General features: G+C 36.6%; 1 protein-coding gene across 2 annotated transcripts in view; it reads right to left on the bottom strand.

Annotated features, from left to right (window-relative positions):
* Positions 1-16989, bottom strand: part of LOC144990277 (double C2-like domain-containing protein beta) — a 50654-nt gene that overhangs the window by 13200 nt on the left and 20465 nt on the right. For both annotated transcript variants that reach the window (XM_078943417.1, XM_078943418.1), the window contains exons 6-8: positions 12632-12758; positions 11722-11778; positions 11069-11193 (exon numbers count right to left, since the gene is read on the bottom strand). In XM_078943417.1, the coding sequence (XP_078799543.1) occupies positions 11069-11193; positions 11722-11778; positions 12632-12758 (309 nt within the window). The remainder of the gene's footprint in view (positions 1-11068; positions 11194-11721; positions 11779-12631; positions 12759-16989) is intronic.

Genomic DNA, 16989 nt, shown 5'->3' with positions numbered 1-16989 from the left:
ATCATTGATAAATGCTTTCACTACAACTCTGCACACAATACGTTTCCCAAGCTTTTTGTGAATTATTCCAGGTTTCTCCCTGCATAAATCAGTGGTTTAACCTGAAGTTTAACCACATGGTACTGCCATCGACCTCAGAAATGTGACACAAACAATATGAGGCTCAAAGACTGTATAATCGCTGAAGGCTGTGCAATACCAGCTGTCCCAAGCACTAGAGCCCTACAACTAGCTGCATATTAAAACTACTTTACTCTTCTGCACACGCACACATTCACATCACAAGTTTAAAATAACAAATAAAATGAGACTACAATAGGCATGCAAAAATGTACGGAAACCTTTGCTAATTTATGTTTACAACAATATCACATTAGTATATCAATCACCTCTGCATTCTTTATATGTTTTTAAGGATGAATGCTTTAATTTTAGGTTATGAACTCTGTGTGTATTTTTATTTTCTTATCTTCTTTCTTGCTTTCTCAAAACAAGTTCTTGTTTTAAGAAAAACACTTCCTGTTCTTTTGGCCAGCATAAGCTGGCCTATCACAACTGCACATGAATGCAGAGCCCATTTACAGCTCATTGTTTGTCATTATGCATATGTTTTGTAATGAACATATGCATTGAAGCGCCCTGCGTGGAATATAAAAAGGACAGTAATCCTCCCATATCACTGCAGACCAGCCTCCAATGTTATAAATGAGAAATTTTCTTTGCTAATTTTGGCTTAGTTTGGCAACTAGTGTCTTTTATCCATCCTTGTATATATTTATATATTTCAATGTAGCTGTCAGAGAAAATGTGGTTAGACAAGAAACTGGAATACTCTAGTTGGAACTAGCTCTGAGTCATGTGTAAAGTGTGATTTGGCACAGCTCCCACTGACATGGCCCACGGCCTTTCATTTTGGCTCCACGCATTCTGCTGGCCGAGTTGACAGTTTGTTTGCTCTGTCAGTCTTTTACACTTTTTTCCCTACAAGGTCCCCTTTTCTTTGTTGTTAAGGCAGTCAGAGCAGTGTTTGAGTGGCAGCACTACTGGAGGCTGAATTACGTAGCTGATGGTGAAATGACCTTCGAGATGTTTTGTTAGCATTTAGCCGGGAGTAAATGTGACCCTAAAAAAACAAAAACAGAACATTAACATTCAATTCTTGAATAACAATCAGTTTGACATATTACATTTATATATTTCTTGTTATTTTCTGACTTTTGTGCTCCAGTTCCTGGTATCAATCGTTATCCAGCCTTGTTAAAGATAGAAATATTTAGGAAAACGTTTATTCTAAACACAAAAAGAGTTGTCACTTAAGTTTATGTAACGCAACAATTTCAACTTCTAAAAAACACCACTTATGATAAGTAATGAAGCAATTTGATAACTAAACCGAATCAATCTTTCGACCCCCCTTTATTACAATAAAGGGGGGGCCAATATAAAAGCAAGAAGGCTTCATAAAATCTCTACAGACGGACTGATGTTATAAAGGGTTTCTAATAGGAAAAAAATAAAAAACAAAAGCAAAAACCCTTGCTCCACTTTGTGGAATTATTTAGTTTTCTGGTATATTTAAGTCTGTTCCAAATTGAATAGTTATTTAACATTTTGTTTCACAGCTTTAGTTAACTTTAAAATTTTATAACAAACTTCAAAAGTTGATGGAGCTATCGCCATCACAACAGCAGTGTTTTAAAACTGCCCCTAAATATTTAGTGTTTTTTTTTAATTTAAAGTGGCATTAATTGTTACAATCCCACTTAGGTCATTTTTTATGCCTTTTTAAAGCATTCCCAGTGGTCTTTTAATTATGATGATGCCTTTTGAAGACAAAATTTAAGCAATCTGTGTCGTTTTCTAGGGGATAGTTGATGCAGAGCAGCAGGGGTTCATCAGAAATATGTCTCTGAGTTGTGGGTGGGACTGTTGTTTTCATGTTGCTGATGCCAAATTCTGAACCTACAATCTGAATGTTGCAGCAAAATCATCAGACCAGGCAACATTTTGCCAGTCCCTTACCGTCCAATAGATGGTGTGCCCAACTAGTACCAACAACCATGCCACGTTCAAAGTCAATTAAATCACCTTTTTTCCAGATTACTTTAGTTTTTCAATTTAACTTTCTTTATATAGCCCAACATTACAACACAGTTGTCTCAACGGGCTTCTCAATGGTAATTGAACAAAACGTAAAATCAGTCATAAAATCCAATAATAAACTAATAAATTAAACTGGGCACCCTTGCCCTTTGACCCTCCTTCTCTGTAAGGAGAAAACCCAACTCCAGGAAAAACAAAGAAGAAACCTCAGGGATGTCCACATGAAGGATGGATCATGTTCAATGACAGACATGCATGTACTGTTAAAGAAAAATTTGCTTATCTAACTCTACAGGTACATGTTTGAATAGTGTAGCAGATGGGTTTCATTCAGATTGAACTGGGTGATTGGTTTGAAGTGCAGCAGATCGTCTTGACCATGTCTACATGACTAAATGCATTGAGTTGCTGCCATTTGATTGGCTGATTAGAAATTTGCGTTAACGAGCAGTTGGACAATGTGCCTATGTGGCCAGTGAGTGTGTAGTAAAATACTTATTCAAAATAATTTGAAACAATCCAATCGTTCTAACAAAGTCATGACAAAAAGTCTTCAAAAAGATAAGTGAGAGGTCTTCCATCATCAAATTGTTTTTACTTTTGGATAAAAAATTACTAAGATACAGAAATGAAAAACATAAACAGCAATTTGACAGCAAAGTCATTTTCTTTTTCTGCTTTTCTGCCTTTTTTTTAATCATCAAAGCTACGTGTCATGGTCACAGCACAAACTGTTGGAGTCATGATAATTAATAGCCCCAAACCGCTCTGACAGCACATTCAAATTGAGGAAAAAATTCAGAAGAATGAGAAAGGTCCTTTGAAATAACACCAAAAAGAGATAAAGTAGAGTAAGCTAGCTGAAAAGCAAAGTGGGAAACCTAACATCCAACAATGGATCATTAACATTTGAAAAGAAAGACAGAGTTGGAGAGACAATGATTGGACTTGATGCAGGTATGTGGCTGCTGCAGAGGCAGAACTCACGCTTTACTCTTGACATGAGTTTAGTGAGAATAACTGAGAGAAAAAAAAAAAAACTGTCCATGTGCTCGGTCAGCAGAATTTTTAAATGCCTTGCAGTTCTAGTTTTCTGCCTTTAAAGTAAACTCTTTCTGACAGAATAATTTCGTTTTAACACATGTTATGAATGTGAGCAGCTGCGATACAGATCGGGGTCCTCTGAAGACGTTAACTCAAATCTTATAGGTAATTGTGAGGCAGGCCAAAAAAAGGTAAAAAAAAAATATGTTTTGTGGCTTTAAACATTTAAATGTAGTTTCGTCTATGAACTGTCATTTTGCACATTATATTATTGTAATTTTTTTTTTCTTCTTACATAGTTTCCTTGGAGGCTTTACATTTTTTTATTCTTCTTATTATTAATTTATCAAGTTTGGGGAATCAGAGCATTTTCAATGCACTCATCTGTTATTTGCAGTTTTGAACATTTAGTCAATTGTCAAACTCGCTCTTCTACATTGATTAACAATATATAAAAATAGAACTACTGCAATTCAGATTCTAAAGTAGTTATTCAAGGTTAAACAATAGGCATTACATTTTTCAGTTTGTCAGGATTTTAATCTTTTCATTTTTTACCCTTTCAGTCTTTTTTCTAATAGATTTGGAGGTTTTCCTTAAAATATGGCTGATAGTCTTTTTTTAAACCACAAAACATTTTTCTTCTTATTTTTTTCATCTCTTCAAAGAAATCCTTTTATTATCATTCATCCTCTTCAGTGCTGGATTCATTCAACACAGGAAATGGCTGTAATTAATATTTTTTATAATCTTTTTTCATTCAAAGTCTCTCAGTTTTGGCCGCTCTGTGTCTGTCCCACAGATAACATGTGAATAATATCTTAATTCTTAATCAACTAAAGATGAATTTGGCAATTTTTTGGACTGTGTTACTGTTTGAAGTATGAATAGATAAAATAGATAAAGTCAAATCAAGTTGTTAGGAAAGTGATAGGAATTATTGGTTTAAAGTTTCTCAGAATTGTTCAGCTAAACTTTAATAAAAGCAGCTCTGGCTGATGGATGTTGCATCTCTTCGAGAAAGCAAAGACAAGAGTGAACTTGGAAAATGCATTTCTAAATAAATGAGGTGTCAAAAATAAGAACAACATTAAAAAATAGACTGAACTTCATTCTAAAGGGGTAGGAGCTTTTTTTGTTTTCCCTTAGAAAGCCTCGGAATTTAGAAACAGACATCTCCTCATTTCTTTGAAATTACAGTGGCAGAAACTTTAAAAGAGACATAAGCAGTGTAGCTTTTATGATAACTAGAACAAACTAATTATGAAAGAAAAGAGATAGGTTGAAACCAATGAAAAATACAGTAAAATCAATGGCTAATTATGAATTAATATAGGATTTTCAGCTTAAGCAGATATAAAAGGGTTAATTTCGTCATAATTCCTTCATTATTTCTAAGAACTCATTTTTGGTGATAGATCAGTTCAAATTTCTGACTTTTCCATTACAGACACATGTAAAGAAGTGTGATAACTGTCCTGTTAAAAGAAGCAAGAATTTTTCGATAAAAGCCAACATCTCAGCATCCTCTTGTTTTCCAAATCCCTGCATAAATTATTTAGTGGCTTCTTCACGTTCCTTCATGCCATATGCTCTTATGCAGCCCTTCGCCATGGCAGATGCTTGCTTTTGAACCATGTGCTGATAAAAACCTGAATGCTTTCTTTCATCTTCAGCCTGCAGCACATGATGATGTTCAAAAAGAACGTTGTCAGGGTACAAGACCGTGTCTTCATTTGACCTTAGTCAAGTCAGTGCACAAAGCATGCAGATAATTTTTTTTTCTAGCAACTGAAGTGTTTAAATGTAAAGAGAAGGCAGAGAACTGTTCACTTCAAAAGTGTGCTTCAAGCCATGTAGTAATTCTCACTGCAGGATTGTCACCATGTCATTCCTTCAATCTTTCAATCTCATAATGAACCATGACCAACACAGTTTTTGGCATTTTGAAATCACCACCTTTTGTAGTATTTCAGAGAATAGAAAAGGCCTCCAAACGTTTCTAAAATTTTTTATTCATTTACTTTTCTTTATTTATTTACTGCCTGTAACTAACCTCGTTACTTGCTGATGGTGTCTGCAGTTTACACTGCTACTGCCATCACACTTCCCTATAACTTCCCTAAACCCACAGAAAGCTGAGTTGCTAAAAGGTGGAGTTAGCGGACAACTACGACAGAGGTGGAACTTCAAAAATTATTGTGACAAAAAAGTATTGTGAAAACATGGGACATAGCTGGGAAAACAAGTGGGATGAAGGTAGAACTTTAAAAAGCTAGTGTGATGGAGGCAGAGCCTTAAAAACTGCTGTGACAGAGGCGGAGCCTGTAAACAACTGGTGTGACAGAGGTGGAGCTTGTGTACCTATTGTGTCTGAGGCGGAGCCTGTGAACAACTGGTGTGACAGAGGCATAGTTGGCTTGATGATCGGCATTTTCGTTGCACCGCTAAAGTTAGGTTGGAGTAATAAGGGGCTGTAAGCTAGTGGGAGAGAGTGTAAATAGAGAGCTCTCAGCAACAAGGAAGGGGGTCTGGGTTGCTCCATGCCAATGGTCCCACCCAGAACTCAGAGGGAGATTTCTAATAAACTCCTGCCGCTCTGCAGAAACTATGTCCTAGAAAACAACACAGTTTTTTTTTTGGCCAAAAAAAGCACAGTTGTATTTGGAAGACTACTGGGAACGCTTTTAAAATACATCAAGAGATAATTGGAGTGGGACTTTAACTTACCTTGTAGGTCAAAACATTTTAAAAATGTAAAATAAAATAAGAACCCTGAGCTTTAGTATATGCCATTAAGGTAAGGTCACAGTCAGGTTTATGGCACAGTACGGAGGATACTCAGACACTATAGCTTTAGAAACAGCTAAAGAGTTCATAGAATTTTGTTTACAGGCTGTCAAATCTTAATGTGACCAAATGATTAATTTTGAGCTTGTTTAAGGAAGTTATTGTTGTGACACTGAAGGAAAACTGGTCCTTTAATCCTCTCAATTCTTCTTCCAGCTATTAGTGATGCCTCCTCCCTAATGACCATTGAGTCTCTTCATTGCTTAATTTCACATGATGTTGATACTTGTTTTTTTTTTGTGGTGGGCTTAATATTCAGAAACACAGTAGACAGGGAAGATGTTTCTCCATCTAGCAGGATTTTTGGTATAATTTGAATAAACTTCATCCCTCTTAGTGAACTTAAGGAAGCATAGTTAAATATATATTCTGTTAAATATAATGACAGTTGGCCAAGAGTAGCAAATGAATGTGAAAGAAAACAACTATTTGCCGTGTTGCTGTCTCTGTACATAGATATGAACAGCAAGAACACCTGTGACTGTATTCATTCATTCATTCTGCATCTATCTCATGGTTTATTTATAATAGCTTGTTTTACCTTCAAACTATGGCTATGTGAAAAGACAAAGAAAAAAATCATACTAACACCAACTCATGCTTACCTATCAGAATGGTGCTTTTTGTTTTATTATATTTTGACTCCTGGCCAACTAAAATACTTTCATTTAGGAAGCAGCTTTGTGGAAAATCCAGCTTTGCCTTTAAATGGGTTCATGAAGCTGGAAAGGATCATAAACAAAACTTTTTTCTGCCCACAATCTAGACTGCTTTTACTGCTGCCTGGTATGAGTTTCCTTTGAGTTCAGAAACAATTCTGCCATTGTTACAGCTAAAACACTCTTTTTTTTGCAGCTTAATATAGAGTTAATCAAATTTCCAAACCTGAATAAAATAACATTTTCCATCAGTAAGTTTCAGTCTTAACCCGTAAATGTTATAGTTAGAATGACCATTTTATCATCAGTAGTTGTCATTATATTACTATAAATCTACCTTTTTGCAGAGAATTCCACCTTAACAATCAGCATGCTAAAAATGTATTCCAAGATACAGCTAGTACACCCTTATGCTCTGGATGCACATCAATGTTTTTCCGTAATTTTGAATCCTCTAACAAATCAACATGACCATGTTGTTATGATTCCAACTTGACGGCCATTGTACTTACTCAAATACCTGCTCTGAAGAACAGAAAATTAGTACTTTGATTGCATAGATAAACAGTGCTTGTGAAGTCTCAGCATCTTATGCAGTTCAGCAAGTCACGATCAGAGGAAAATCTCACAACTGCCCTTTGAGCTGAGAAGCTTCTTTGAATGTATTCATGGCACACACTCTGGGTATCTGTCATGCTGCAGGATGGGATGAGAAGCAGATTCCTTATCCTGATGATGCTGGATGCCTCAGTGTGAATTTTTTCCCCTTTCAGTTGCTGCAGGTCTCCTCAAAGACTAAAGCACACAAGCATAGAGAGGTAAATGATCTGGCACCGCATGCCTGAGCCATCCTACCCTTAGGGATGGGGACAGATAAAAAGGTCCAACCTCTAATCTTCTTGTTGTACTTAATACGATCAGTGCAGGATGAGAAACCTCCCCTTAGGACAATCGATATAGTGACCAATTTCATCCAGTGGGAGGTTTCTACGTAGGACCAGATGTTTGCTCACTGTTGCAGAAAAGGTTTTAGAGAGTCCAAAGCAAGTTGTAGTTGATTTTATTGACTAAGTAAAGTATTTTATATAGGACTACATTCTCACACCACTAGGCAAATCGCATTCAAGTGGCCACTTCCAATGAAGAGTCTACGTTAACGCACATACAAAGCCTGGATCAAAAGTTGCAAGATTTACAGCACTTCAACATTTTGAACCAAGCCTCTTCCAACTGTAGGTGGTGGACATGCACTACTAAACAGCAGAAAAAGAAAAAGAAGTAAGCCCCTCCCTGCTTGCCCAATGTGAACACCATTGACTAAATGTGCCGTTTGTGCATTCTTAAATGCCCACGTCCGTAGCTTGAGATATTCCTTATATCTTTCACCAATAATTTATTTACATTTGGTTAAATAACAAATTAAAGTAAAATTTAATTGTATTCAGAGTTGTTAAATGATATTTTTATTATTCAAAAATATTTAGTATTTCTTCTAAGCCAAAGACTTTCAGGCTGAAAGGAAACAGACAGCTTTAGCGTTAGACTTCTCGTGAATTTTTGAGTATTGGACGTTGGCTTTTCATTGAGCTCCTACACTAATGTCACTCTTCAATTGTTTTATCTGTAAGAACTGCAGAACTGTGGCCAGAAATAGAGGTCTGGATATCTCACTGTAAAGAGAGAATCCAATTAGCCCTCCTTTTTCTTTTCTCTTCTTTCTTTTTTTTACTGTCAAAAAGAGGGACAGATACAATTACTCACTGAAAGATATTTTTAAAAGTTTTATTGTGACCTGTACTAGTAAAAAAAATGTAAGACGAGTCCTTTAAAGTCTTCTCAAGAGGATGTCAGTCGCAATGAAGGGAAACAAAAAACTACACAAAGGAGAACCTTGTTTTTCAAAATTGCATTCTGCTCCTTAGTTACACTAGCTTAACCTCTGGTGGAAACATGAACTGAAAAATTACACATCACACAGACAAAAGGTGTAACCTACTCTTTACAGGGTGGGGCTTTTTGACTGGCAGGTGAGCTGGTTCATATGTAGAGCCACAACAGAGCTTTAAAATTCACCTTGTCCTGCCCACAATCAGCCAGTTGTTGAGAGTAAACTGCATGCCCGTTTCACCCCAGACAGCAAACTATCTGAGCCAAATGTACTGGTTGTTTGCCAAAAGTGGCCCATTCTCATAATGAATAACATTGTCCAATTACATGAAAGCTCATTTGGGCCGCTTTTAGCGAACATGTGGCAAACCTCTCTTGGGTAAAATATAGTTGTGATCCTTAAGTGGTCTGCTGATTAAAATGTTAGTATGGGCACAATCATTTAGCAAATGCGTGACATTTTCAGTAAATGTGGCAGTTTCCATGTTGAATTATATGAATGTGAACAAATGGGGGCCCATTGATTAAAACAGAAAAATGGACCACAGTGCATATGTGGGCTGTTTTTTGGAAAACATGTAGAAATCTTTACATCATTGTGATACAGTTGTCTACCTTTAATAAATAATTATTTTTGCTCACTTAACCAATGTCAGCCATTTTATGAAAACCTGCTGTTATTATTAACACACTGTAACATGAATGAAGTATTATAGTGGCCCATTGTTTTTTAGTAATACAGACCCTATAGACTAAAGAGACACTTCTGGCAAAAATAAGGTAGTCTCGGTATTGTAATGTGTCTTTATTTCGTTTTTTTCTCCTTTACACCATTTGTCCACGGGCTCCAACTTTGTCACACCATTGGTTCACAGGCTCTGCCTTGGTCACATCATTTGTTCGAAGGCTACACCTCCGTAACCTTATTGGTTCACAAGTTCTACCACAATCATACCATTTGTCCACACGTTATGCCTTTGTCACAACGTTTGTCCACAGGTTCCGCCTCTGTCACACCATTGGTCCACAGGTTCCACCTATTGGAGCCATCCAGCAGTACAGTTTTGAGCCAGATGCCAGCTCAGACAAGGAAAACAAAGCCATACATGAATCTGGTTGTCTAAAAGTGGATGCATCAGAATGGAGCGGAGCAGGGAGCTTTAGGCTTGCCGATTGTAGCATCTAACTCACAGCTACAAACTTTTTCTAACGTCCTTTTTTCATCTGCTCCTGATTCATAATGATTTGAATGAAGAAATCTTCAGAATTGCAGTTTTGAGCTTAATTTTCTTTAAATACGTCCTTGATCATTAGAAAAACTGAGTACTGGTATGTTAAAAAAGCCGAAAACACAATTTTAATCAGTGGGTATTTTTATGTTTTTAAAATACTTTCACGTTATGAAAAATGAATGCAAACACAAAATGCGATTTGTGAATGTGATCTGACTAAATTACAGCAATTTCACCAAACATTGGTCTATGTTGTTGCTCATTCATGACCAAACATAAGTGCAGCTGCTTCATTTTTATGCATGGCTTTAAATATCATGTCAATGTCAGTTTTCTTTTCACACACAGTAATTTCACTTGTGATCATCCTCACTGGGAGCCCAGGGGCACATCACTTAGATTGCTTTTGTAGTTTACAAACAACAGTGATGAGCTACAAAGGTTAAATCCTCCATGTCTGATCATTTTCCCCCTGATTTCATGAACATCAAGTCCAAATTACAGTACCTCTTGTTTTACTACTTTAAATCCCAATCTTTAAGGAGAGAACTGTAAATTCTTAAATCTGTTCCTGGCACTTTTTCCTAGTTCTTTTTACTAGACTACATATCAATCATTTTTGTTCTTTAAGTCAGATGTGCAAAACATACAGGAAGTGATTTTCAAGGGGATGTGGCGATTCAGACACAAGCTGAAGTAAAATGAATGAAAATGTCTATTCCAGCAGAGTTATATCTCTACAAACAGTGTCCCATCTGTGAGATCCTTACAGATTTGGCTGCACAGTAGTGTCACTTCACTGTGCCAGTGGTTAATTTCAGCATCTGCCATTAGACTTCATTGCTTCTGCAGCTCTCTGCTTGCATCAGCACAAATCACCTCAGTGTTTCTATTCATACTGTGTTGCTTTTCCAATAATGTGAAAGACAATGTGAAATCTGGTTTGGAAAAATGTGTATGTTTTCACTGTAACCTCTTTTAAATAGGATTAAAAGTTATATAATGTGCCCAGATTTTAAGCTGAGAAATGGAACAATTGACAATCTTTTTTCTGTATATCTTAATTGAAGAGAATGGTTAGAACTGTGGTTTGGTTGATGCAAAGATCTTCTGCTTGTAGGGAGAAGATTGATCAAAACAGTGGGTCCAGTATTCTCATTCATTCCACACTCTTCACTTGTCATTTTGCATCATTGTTGAATTATGAAGGCAAATGCAAAAAAATAAAAAATAAAAATAATCTGTACAGGAAGATCATTTGTAGGATGTTCATGAATATCTGCAGTAGCTTACATTTTGACGAAAGGGTCGGAATAGCCGTTGGAGTCCATGGCTGCCAAGTGAGCACAGCGAATGATCCCCACCAGCAGGCAGCTCTTCTCTGTGTTGTAACACAGTGACACCAGGATGCGGCCTCGCTGTGAACGTAAAAAGGCCAGCTGTCATCTACATCCTAAGAGCTCCGCAAACTTGCTTCAAATTTAATTTGTTTGAAGCAACAAAACAACAAAATGAAAGATAAAAATAAAATCCAATGTGGGGGATTTGAATTCCAGCTTGTAATTACAGAACCTGGAGGCCAGGCAGAATAAAGGTACTCTCGTCTCCCTTTAATCTCTCGCTTGAGCCATAAACCAAATCTTATCAGAGACCAGAAGCAATTAGCTTCTGTGTCTAAAATCATGAGAAGGGATGAGATAATGCTCTGGTGTGATTAACACACCGCTGCTACATGGTATCCGTGTGAGCAGTTTCATTGCTCATTAGGCTATTAAAATTGATGCCTCAAACACAGATCATGGTAATTAAACACATCCTTTTTGCAATAGAGGCGACACACAACAGATGAAACGTGCCACAAACGTGTGTTTTGCACATCCCACATGTATATATACCTATATTTTTTCATTTTAATTTTACATGTATAAGCTAAATCGTCATCTTACCTCCTCTTCTCCAACAAGTGCTCCTTGATCCACCAACTGGTTGTTAGTTTCTTTATTCTGAAAACAAATACAAAACAAGTGAAATAAATTTAGGATCAAGAATGACCATGAAAGGGATGTTGCCAGAATATTTTAGCCTATTGTAGTTTGTAGGTTCACATCAGGGTTTGAAGACTTAAGTCTTGATACAAAAATGTAACTATTTGTTTGTATAAATTTGGCTTATCAATATTAAATGTAGAGTACGAAGAGAAAGTCATCCATACAAAAGCCTTATTATGATATTTGGGGGTGGAAGTATTATAATGTTTGTGGTGCAGTTTTCAAAGCAAATGTCATCAGAAAACATTTTTTATGATCACAGAAGGAAAATCAACATCTTCAAAAGAGAAGCTTAAACTTGGGTATCAGTGGGTATTCCTATTGAGAAACGCTCAAAACATTTCATTCAACATTTCATTAAGTGGCATTAAATATTCTGAGGCTGCAAGTTCAAACTTTAGTCCCACAATTATCAATGATTTCTATTGCAGAAAAACCTTGACAGTTGACTTGGCTCCAAGTTTTCATTTAGGCAATTTGTTTGTTTTGACTGTTTAAACGTTGATGGTGCACTTTGAGCTCTTTCCAATTGTTTTCTGAAGGTTTTTTTGTACTCCAAATTGGCATGAAATTGAACTGAACTGAAGTCAAATGGGACAAACTCCAGTCAAATCTAGTGAGAGATTCTTGAGGAGCAACCCGACAAATCTCAGGCACTTGCATCATTTAACAGACTTTTTTTTGCAAAGCTAACCCAGAGCATGTTATAAAGATTTAATATAGTTATTTAACTATTTAGATTCTTAGGGGGAAAATAAGGTCAGTAGTTATTTCAAAAAACAGGAAAACAAGCATTTACAGTACAAACCTGTGCAATTCTCTCCAAGCCCATATTGTAACGTTTGTTTTCACCCTCCTTCAGTTTCTTCAAAGCCACTCTCACTTCTCCAATGAATTCATTTCGTCCAAGTCTGTCCATGTCACATACACACAGTCTGAACAAACAGGAGAAAAGAAACAGCTGGATGAGTGAAAACGCGTTTAAAGCAGGCATGCATCCTGTTTTAAATACTAGTCCCTGCAAGGTGTTCAGCTCCATAGGTTCTCATGAGCCACTTTAGCAATGAGAAGAGCTAAGCAATAGAGAATTAAAGTGTTTACTGGCAACTTGCCAAGCAGGTGGTTGTAAATGTGTCCAAAAACCACAACGATTCATAAATAGGAGTTTAAAAAATACTTTGGCTTTGGTTTTTCATTTTTAGTTTTACAGAGTTTGGCCAGGGTTAGCTTTTTTATCGAAACATTTCTTGTATTATTGCCAGGGATTACCATGTTTTCCATTCTCTTCATCTAGAAACATTTTTTATCAACCTAACTGGACAACTCCTCAAGGACTTGAAACAACGCTGCTTATTTCTTGCTTGAAAGAAAGCAACGTTTTAGTTATTTCTTGATGGTTTGTTTCTGTAGTACTGAAAAACTGTAAAAGCAATTCTGAAAAGGACTTTTTCAGCAACTTTGACTCATTCAAAAATAAAACTGTGGCACATTTCAATCTCGAAATATTAAATTAGACAAAAGAGTAATTATTTGTATGGAATTTAATTTAACATAATCTTTCATGTCACTACAAACATTGCATATGTTTAACAACAGTATCTCATCTGACAGACGTGGTCATAACTCAGAGTGACTTGGGAACATCTGCTGGAGATGCTCATTGGTCATGAATAAAAGCTTGGGACAGGGATATCAAATGTCCAACTATCAGAGAAAAAAGAAGAGGAGGAGTCGGGTCAAGGTGTGTCAATGAAGACAAAGAGAGAAGAGCGAGCTCTAAATTCATTTTATAGAGGCCCCATTGTGTAAGTACAGAGGGAGATATTGATTCAGCTGTCTCCTCTTATAGACAGCATCTCAAGAAGAATACATTGTAGTAAAGAGACTTCTAATTTACATTATGGTCAATGAAAGATTGGAAGCTGACTGCGTTTTCTGGCAATAAGCCCAAAGAATCACAACCATGTACGATGTTCTTACTCTTAAAGTGTTTTTTTTAAAGTAATGTTAGGTTGGTGTTGTGAGGGGATGTGAGCTAACGAGACCATATAAAAAACAGAGAGCTCTCAGAAACTGTGAAGGGGGGTGGGGTTGGTCCGTGCCAATGGTCCTACCCTTGACTCCTACTGCACTGCAGAATTTTAGCTAAAAACAGCATGTTCATAATGAAAAGACCACTCGGAACACTTTTACAATAGATCAAACGATAATTGGAGTGGCACATTAATAATATGCACTTTTTACAAGCTAAACTGTGAATCATTCTTATAGATAATACCAAAGTAACCAGATTTGAGTACTACAGTAAGTTCCCTCTTCTCTGAAAGGAACACAAACATCCTCATGGCCAACCAGAGGACAGCTGTACCCTCTCAATCGTAAATATGGTCAGCTTGCTGAAGTTCATAAACATAAATGTCGACTCCTCACTTCGCTCACAACATTGACATGGCAACAGTGTCAAGTTTAAATCAATCAGAATACCCACAGCTCTCCATTTATTGATCTAGGTTGTCACATCTTGTCTCAGATGTTTTGTTACACATTTACAGCCTTCTTACATTTCACAACAAACCCGAGGGGGATCACACCCTCAGACATGGGCTACCATCAACTTAACCCTTATACACCAGAGCTTTAGCTCCAGTGTTTAAATTCTTTAGACTACAGTAACTCTTCAACTGTGTATGTACAAAATTTATGTAATTCCAGCAGATTCTGAAGTGTAGAAAACCAGCCTTGTGCTGATGTGCAACACTGAACAGCAGTAAATTACTCAGTTGATATAAATCAGCTGATTCTGTCGTGGAGAAAAGCACCATTTTGCAACTCTTCACGTTAGTTATTTATTGCATATTGGTGCAAAGCCGGTATGAAACGTGGCTTTTCTGAATCAGCTGATTCACATTGATCACGTGAAGTGTGGAGGAGTTACAGTATGTCAAAGAGTGTGGGTTATCTAGGTGTCGCCAGCAATATCTCCAGAGTCAAAGGGTTACCGGGAATGCAGAAGTTAGCAAAAGTGATTGAGTTAAATGTTTTTCACGTCAAGATGTGACCAAAACTTGAGAATGGAATGTTGCTTAAAGAAATGTTTTTTCCTGTTGGGATTAATAAACATGGTCATCTGTTTCAGCTTTTTGTGTTCAGTTTCTGTCCTGTTATCAAGCTTTCTTGGGTCACTGGATTAGGTTGTTCACTGTCAGGTCCTCTGTTTTTCCACCGTTTTGGGTTTGCCGTGTCTCAGATTTGGTTTTGTCATGAACTTGGGTCTTCTTTTTTGTTGCTAGAGTTACATTTAAAATGTTTTAACATGTTTGTTGCTCTAGCTCTAGTCTCCAGCTATTGAGTTCTCCTCAAAAACCTACACCTAAACATTCACAAATGGTGTTATTCAGAGTTGAGGTGTGATCCAGATTCAGACTACCACCTATGTTCAGTAACAATCATCAGACCAGACAGTGTGTTTTCTTTTTTCCTAATTTAGCTATGGACACTTTTGTTTATCTACAAACTCATTGCTTAGTTTTTTTAACGATCAAGTGTGAACAGAGGTGTCACCTTACGGAAACAAAAGGCAACCTGTTTTATTTTCTAAATAAATAACTTGTAATGAATGGGCACTGCCCTGAACATACTGTTCCTTTCCTGTCATGTTAATACATTGTGGCAACATTTCTGACTTTAAAAAAGTTAATACTTGTCATTTAGGACCATTATCGTAAACTCTAGAGGTTATTGTGAGCAAATATGCAATAAATCATGATTTAGTAAACTGAGCGCGTCATCTTGATATTGAGACTGCGGAAAATTACCAAACTCTCTCTTGTAGGTCTGCAGTAGTAGTAAGTAGTAGTTCAACACAAATGTCACAATACATTCATGGAGCCTCCTTCAACATTTTATGGTCTAACATTTCCATTCTGGTTTTCAATGTTTTATCTTCTTACATACAATGCTTCATGTACTTTGGTGAAATAATGATGTTGGTTTAACTCCGTAATATATAAGAAAATATGATCAGAGATTCCTTGAGGATTATATAATTAAATCATAAGGACATGTGGAATTATTAGAGCCTTGTTGGTTTATTATCTTTTCTCTGCTGTTTTGCATCACTTCAAACCACATAATTTAAGGTGGATTGCACTGGGAAATTCAACATGAAAAAATAAATAAATAAATAAATAACTGGCATGTGATTATCATAAAACGTGTGGATGGGATCTCTGGATGGGTTTTAAAAACACTGGAGAAGTAAAAACCCTGGATTGAATGAATTGGATAAACAAAGAGGAGAGCATTAATTACTATGTCTTACTTTATTGGGCAAACTCGTTTAAATAAAAAGCAGATTCTTGTCTAGGTTTCCTTTAATTTCTTTTTTGTTTTGTTTTGTAATTCTAGCATTTTGTGCCATTCATTAACACAGCAAGTCACTTCTTTAATCCACCTTTTCACCTGATTGTTGCTGCACAACCTTTAAGTGTAATCTGCTACAGCAACAGCTGTTTTTATTTAGGAATAAGTAATGAAGCAACTGCTAAAGATTAGATCCATAGAGCCCTGAGTTTGCAGAGTTGCTATGTGCTTTTGTGGTAAATAAAAATACAATCCTTAGAACAGTGTTGCTGCTGGTAGGTGAGAGGAAGCTGTAAATCTGCCTCGGGGTCTGACTGAGGCCAGGTCATTTTTAGCAGTTCTCCACTGCCGCCTCACCAGACTTCAAATTAAATCAGAAAATACATTTATGTCTCAAAACATTTGTGAGAGTCTTCAGTTTCAGTTCAGAATTTTAAAAACGTTTTAAAAAAATGAAAACAAGGGTGTTCATACAAATATATACCTTGTGTGTCAGAAGATTCATAACCCCCTGTTATAACAGTAAAATATGTCCAACACAAGAGGCTTTCAGCTCAAATCTGTTTGCTCAGCTGTTGAACATGACAAGCTGAAAGAAAAAAGAAAACTATCACCTTCTGTAATGGGACTTCAAAATATTTGAGAGCCATCTCAAACATGTCAAATTAAACTTAGATATACATTGTTTTGATTTGACAGATAGAAAGTGCAGGAAATGCGACCATACCCTGGGCTGTGAAAGCTTGTGGCTTTCTGAACACACAAAATCACGAGGAATGACCGACAATTTTCACTGTAAAGGCA

Source organism: Oryzias latipes (genome assembly GCF_053564925.1).
Source record: "Oryzias latipes strain Hd-rR chromosome 1 unlocalized genomic scaffold, Olatipes_Hd-rR_3.1 chr1_Y".
NCBI classification, from domain to species: Eukaryota; Metazoa; Chordata; class Actinopteri; order Beloniformes; family Adrianichthyidae; genus Oryzias; species Oryzias latipes.
This window is presented reverse-complemented; position numbering and strand designations above follow the sequence as displayed.